General features: G+C 45.4%; 1 protein-coding gene across 1 annotated transcript; it reads left to right on the forward strand.

Moving 5' to 3' along the window:
- The first annotated feature begins 2,893 nt into the window (after positions 1–2,893).
- On the forward strand, positions 2,894–5,640 carry LOC123161337 (uncharacterized). The gene is made up of 3 exons (XM_044579177.1): positions 2,894–3,579; positions 3,691–3,988; positions 5,305–5,640. Exons 1-3 carry the CDS (start codon positions 3,079–3,081, stop codon positions 5,343–5,345), a joined length of 840 nt encoding a protein of 279 aa, XP_044435112.1. The 5' UTR covers positions 2,894–3,078; the 3' UTR covers positions 5,346–5,640.
- Positions 5,641–6,012: the final 372 nt, after the last annotated feature.

The following is a 6,012-nucleotide window of genomic DNA, read 5'->3' on the forward strand; positions in this document are numbered from 1 at the left end:
TAGGTCACAACTACACATCGATAGTTCACAAGTACTAGTTCATAACAACACCATACTTAAAAAAAGGTCAGCTAAGAAAGCATGCTTCTTCTTCATGTTGGTCCGGATCTTGCTTTTGCTCTTCATCTACATCTTCTTGATTCTACCAAGATGTCCTGGATCCCCTCAAGTTCTGCTTGTTCTTCTCCTCTGACTTCAACAAATCAGTAACGTGAAGCTTCAGCTGATCCCTGCCTGCAATGAGCTTCTCATGTTCCTTCTTGACATCACCTATGTGAAGGATCAACTTTGAGTTCTCCTGAGTGAGCTTTTCCTGACACTTATTGAGTTCCTCAACCTGCAACTGCAAATTCCTACTAGCTTCACTAAGCTATTCCTTCTCTTTCAAATGGTTGACCTTCAGGTTCTGGGTGACAGTGCATTGATCTTTGTTAGGTTCATAAGGACCTTATACTTCTCCTGTAGCTTGAAGATCTCTGCATCTTTCTTCTCCATCTTTGTCTTCATATCAGAGACAACTGAGTTGGTAACCTTAGATTGCAAATAGCTAAAATCCAGCATCCTATCCTCTTGGGCATTGAAAAGTTGATGCACATCTTCAACCAATTTGTCATAGTTGGCCTCCAGTTGTTTTTCTCCTCTATCAAATGGTGAATAGTATGTGAACTCTCAAGGTTATCCTTCCTCTTATCACTCCTGCTGTCTTCATACATATCCCATAACTTCAACAATGCATTCTGCATTTTAGGAGGCCACTCTGGGTCCACTTATTCAACAAAACCATAGTTCTCAAGTTCATGCAATATAAAGAAGCACTGAACCAATTCAACCGCATGTCTGAATTTCCAATTGCACTAACCATAGCATGTGCAAACCAATCTCCTTGGCAAATTATATGCATTGAATTTGAGCAACTGACTTTAAACAATAACTGAACTTTGAGCATCTGACACAAAAAGGAAATAACTTGGAGCAATTGACAATAAAAAAACAACTCAACTTTAAGCATTTGACACAATCACTAAGCTGCCCTAAAGAATGAACATCTAACACTGAACACTCACTGGATTTTGAGCATCTGACAGTAAACAATCAATTAGTTGGCCAAATGAGTACTCTAGTCAATTAAACAATGATCATCTGCACCGCAAACTAATTTGTTGACCTATTATAAAATTAACACCTTCTAGCCAAATTAAATATACATAGAAAGCATCAGCACAGGGCTAATCCAGTGATGAACATCAGTACTACTAAATGGCTAAAAAAATGACCATCAGTTCTACTAAATGGCTAAAAAAAATGACCATTAGACCTGCCCAATTAAACAATGTGCATCAGCACATGGCTAAACTAAAAAACATGAATTCTATGCACTAGACCATGTGCTGCTATCAATTTTGATACAATTAACAGAGTTTGTGCAGAATCTTACTTTGTGAGCACATACTAAGAATCTCCTGACCGTGTGAAATCCTTCGAATGCTACACGCCTCTCGCCGGATCTGATGGTGGTTTGCCTCCTCGCCGTTGTCCTGGGCGGGCGCGGCGGGGCAGGGCAAGGAGAGGAAGCAATGGCAGTGGCCGATTCGGCAAATCCTATTTGGCGCTGCAGGCGCCCGTTAATGTGTATTCTGCAAACGGGCGCCTGCAGCGCCCCGCACTGGGCCGGCCCATCTCACCTTGGTTCCCTTCGGTTTTGTAGACCCAAAAAAAGTAACGCCCCAATGATAGGTATCGAACCCCTGACCTCCCCTTCGAGTTCAGAGGCAGCTACCACCGCGCCACCCAGTTTGATCTAATGACGAACATCCTTTTACATCTTTTCTTATTTCGTCTGTCCTTTTACCCTTTTTCTTTTATCGTTTTTCGTTTTCATTTTTGTTTTTCTTTTCATTCTTCCTGCCTCGATGTTTTATTATAATTCTTGAACTTTTTCTTCAAATCGATGAACTATTATTCAAATTCGATGAACTTTTTTTCAAATTCACCAAACTTTTTTCAATTTCAGTGAACTTTTTCAATTTTCAATGAACTTTTTTCCCAATTTCGATGAACTTATTTCTAATTTAATGAACTTTTCTTAACATTTGATGAACTTTTTTTCCAAATTCAGTGAAATTTTTAATTATTTGGTGAACTTTTTTTCAAGTAGATGAACTTTTTTCAAATTTGTAGATTTTTGTTGAAATACATGATTTTTTTTCATTTTCTATGAACTTTTTTCCAAATTGATGAACTTATTTTCAAAATCCATGAACCTTTTCTGGTCACGATTATTTTTGTTCCCAAAAAAATTGATGCGATATAGTACATTGTTATGTGCAACAGTAGTGGCGCGGCCGGTAGCTCAAGTGGTTAGCGAGCTTCGGACGTGGGTGAACATCCTAAGTTCGAATCCTGTAGTATCCTCTTTTTTGGTGGGTTTTCACGTAGGACGCGTTTCGTGGGCCGTCCCACTTGCAGGGCGCGTGGGCGCTGGTTCTCCTAGCCGGCGCTTAAGGCCCTTTTTTCGCGTACGACGCGTTTTGTGGGCCGTCCGACTTGCAGGGCGCGTGGGCGCTGGTTCTCCTAGCCGGCGCTTAAGGCCTTGTACGATGGGAGGTGCTTATGGGGAGGTGTTTAGAGAAATAAACCAGATTTTTTTTAAGCACCGGTGTTTATTTGTACAGAATAGACGTTTAGTTTGGTGCTTATTTGTACAGGATAGACACTTAACTAAGTGTTTCTCGTGTAGAAATAGACATCGATGCTTAAAAAATTTAATTTATCTTTCTAAGATCTCTCTAAGCACCTTCTATTATACAAGGCCTAAGGCGCCGACCGGATTCTTCGCCACGCCCACGCGCGTGTTCGGGAATCGCAAGCGAGGCTGCGCTCGGGAGTGTGGGCCGGGCCGAGTAAACGGCCCGAAACCCAAAGCCCTGGACGGCGATAGTGTGTCAGGCACCTTCAAATACCCCGCCTTGGCGTTGGCGCCCGGCCTAACCGCCTCAACCAACAGCCAACAGAGCTCGCCGGAGCCCCAAGAAACCCCTCCTCTCGCCACCGCGCAGCAGCGCCCAGCGCCGGCGAGCGATGGACAGGTTCCACGACAGGCAGCACGTGCGGCTGCGGAGCCGCGTGCACGGCACGTACCTCCACGCCAACGACGACGGGCAGAGCGTCTCCCTCCGCAGGCGCCGCGCGACGATGGAGACGGCGTGGACGGTGCACATCTACCAAGGCAACGGCGGAATGTACCTGCTCCTCCACAGCGCCGCCTACGGCCGATACCTCGCCGCCACGGCCACGCGGGCGCCGCTCGCGCTCGGCCACCTCGGCTTCCGCGCCGAGCTGCGCGACTACGACCAGCCGGAGGTGGAGGCCATCATGTGGCGGGCCGTCGAGGCGGGTTCCAGCGGGGACGTCATGCTCCGCAACGCCGGCGGCCGCTACCTCCGCGCCAACGGCAGGCACCTCCCCTGGAACACCCGCGTCAGCGTGGACGACGCCGACAACACCAGCACCATGATGTGCTGGACCCTCCAGACCGTCCCCTCCAGAATGGATGTGCCTATCCCTCATTATCCTGTTCGCGTGAGTTCGCCATGACGACCCTTTCAATTTCTGGTTCTGTTCTTGCCGTTGCTCAGTTTCTTGACTTCTGCTCCTGAACACAACCATGGTTGTTTGCGGCTCCTCCTGCAGCCCCCCGGCGACTGGTTCGGACTCAGGCCGGGGGTGTGGCGGACAATCAGGTTCGTGCGGACGAACGGAGAGGGGTTCTACGCCGAGGAGGAAGGCTGGAATGCCTTCCCTTTCAGGGGGAGGTCCGTGCACCATTTGAGGGACGAGCTGTCCGCCCGCGTCAACCTGCACATCTTCGACCTCGTCGCATGCGTCCGAGCGGGCCGCTACGGGAGGCCGACGCCGCTCGTCGCCAACCTGCCCCACGGCGGCGCCGGGGAAACCCTCGAGATCGTCGTCGTCCAGTTCGGGACTCCTGGTGAGAGCCTCCCTCTCCATGCCCCAAGTTCCTAATCATCTCCTAATGGTGGCAACAGGTTAGCCGGTAGTCTTGATTAAAAGATTCTGGTGTCGAATTCCTGAATGTCCAGGATCGGCTTGTGCTTGAGAAACAGTTTACTGAAACTGCTAAAGTCTGAGAAACTGTTTACTGAAATTGTTAGTAATAGTTAACTGAATCTGCTGCGGTCTGAAATTGTTTTTGGGGGGGTGTCTGAAACTGTTAGGAGTTGGAAATTGTCTGCGACTGCTGTAGTCTTGTACGTACTATACATGTAAAGAGGCTCTATATATGGCTAGCTTGTTGTTGTGGGGAACAAATCATTTCACAAGTAACATGCTTCCACTCAACCTTGATGTGGAAAGTGTTTTTCATACTTTCAGATATGGAAAGTGTTGGTTACAGTGAAACTTGATTCAGACAATTCAGTTCCTCTATTTGGTCCTATTCGCCGCCAGTAATGCTTTTTTTTTTGTAAAGCTGGTACAATTGCGGAACTTAAAATGCCAAATCAGTTGATTCATCTCTTATTTCAGCCTTAACAAAAGAGATTTAGCCCATTTTCCCTGTGTTGAATAACACGTGAACAAATTTTGGTTCCTACACTACTTTTGAGATTTAGACTGTTGGTCTGTTTCCTAGTGATCTTCTTTGCCGAGAAATGTACTGGTGGTCTTGAATCTCTTTTGTGCAGATGTTAGATTAGATATTGCTTACTGCATGAACATGATATTTAGAGTCTTAAAATGCAAAAGAAATATTAAGAGTCTTGCTTTAGTGAGTACTAGCCTGATCATGCTTGGAAAATGGATATTATGATAGGTTTTGTTAGGACTTGGGACTTTTCTGAAACTGATGTGGTCTTGTAGGAAGGTAAAAGTAGGTGCATGGGAATAGTAGGTGCCACTGCAATGTGGATTATCAGTCTGTGTACACATGGTAAAAGATGGTCTGAACTCTGAAGCTAGTCCAAACTACTAGTTCCACATTTCTTTTCTTGATTCATTCAGATAATTCAGTTCGTCCTTTTTCATAACATTTTGCCGCTAGTAGAAACTATGAAACGCTAAAAGCCAAATCAAGTTCAGTCATCTCGTTTCATCTTCGCAGAGAAGATACTAAGTTTCTAACCTGTTAAGACAATGCAGATAGATAGTATCCTACAATAGATGGTGCATAAAAGCTTAGTTCCTTGCAAATTATATTGTTCAGGTTTTGACTTCTTGATCTTGTCATTATATTGTTGCTGATTAATGGTCTGATTCCTAACTGACTTATTATTTCTGCTTATTCAGTCTATGGTAGGCTGCGATACCCGGATGTCCACGCGGAGTAGAGAAAGGTCGGAGCAGGAGTCCTGAGAGTTCACCTCCTCAGAATTTTGGCCGCCTCGGCACAATGCCAGCAGAGCTAGATGCCTACTTTTACATATAGATAGATATAGGTCGAGAAAACTTATCAGCTCTTGTGTTTCTTCTGCTAGTTAAAACTTGCTCCGTTTTGTCGAAGAGGCAGGGAGAACCTGTCTGTTCTGGCCTCGCGGTTCTATGATTCAGAACTTCTGAAATCTTCTGGCATTCATCTCTGTGGTGCTTCCTGGATGAAGCATTTACCTGTAGGGATTCTTGCGATGGGTTGATGATCTTTCATTTCTTTTTTGGATGATGAAAAGGCAGTGGTTTCTTGCCAGTAATGAGTTGATGATCTTGCAAAATGTAGCGGGTTCTTTTTGTGAGCTGGTGATCGTGCTTCTAGTTGTGCACATTACATCGTTTTCAGGATTTGAACATAAGCTGCCTTCTTTTTCTTTCGCTGTCTTCTTTGAGCAGACACTAGTTCACTTCACCGTTTCCAGCTGCATTTCTCTTAGATGAAGCATCTGACATGAACACTGATTTGGTGGCTTCTGCTGTGGGAGTTGAGCACTTGGTGTCCCCCTTTCTAATCCTGTTTGTTGGTTATGTGCAGCAGCAGGTCCTTTTGTGGTATTCTGTTTAGCAATT

The sequence above is a fragment of the Triticum aestivum genome, chromosome 7B, assembly GCF_018294505.1.
Source record: "Triticum aestivum cultivar Chinese Spring chromosome 7B, IWGSC CS RefSeq v2.1, whole genome shotgun sequence".
Taxonomy (NCBI): Eukaryota; Viridiplantae; Streptophyta; class Magnoliopsida; order Poales; family Poaceae; genus Triticum; species Triticum aestivum.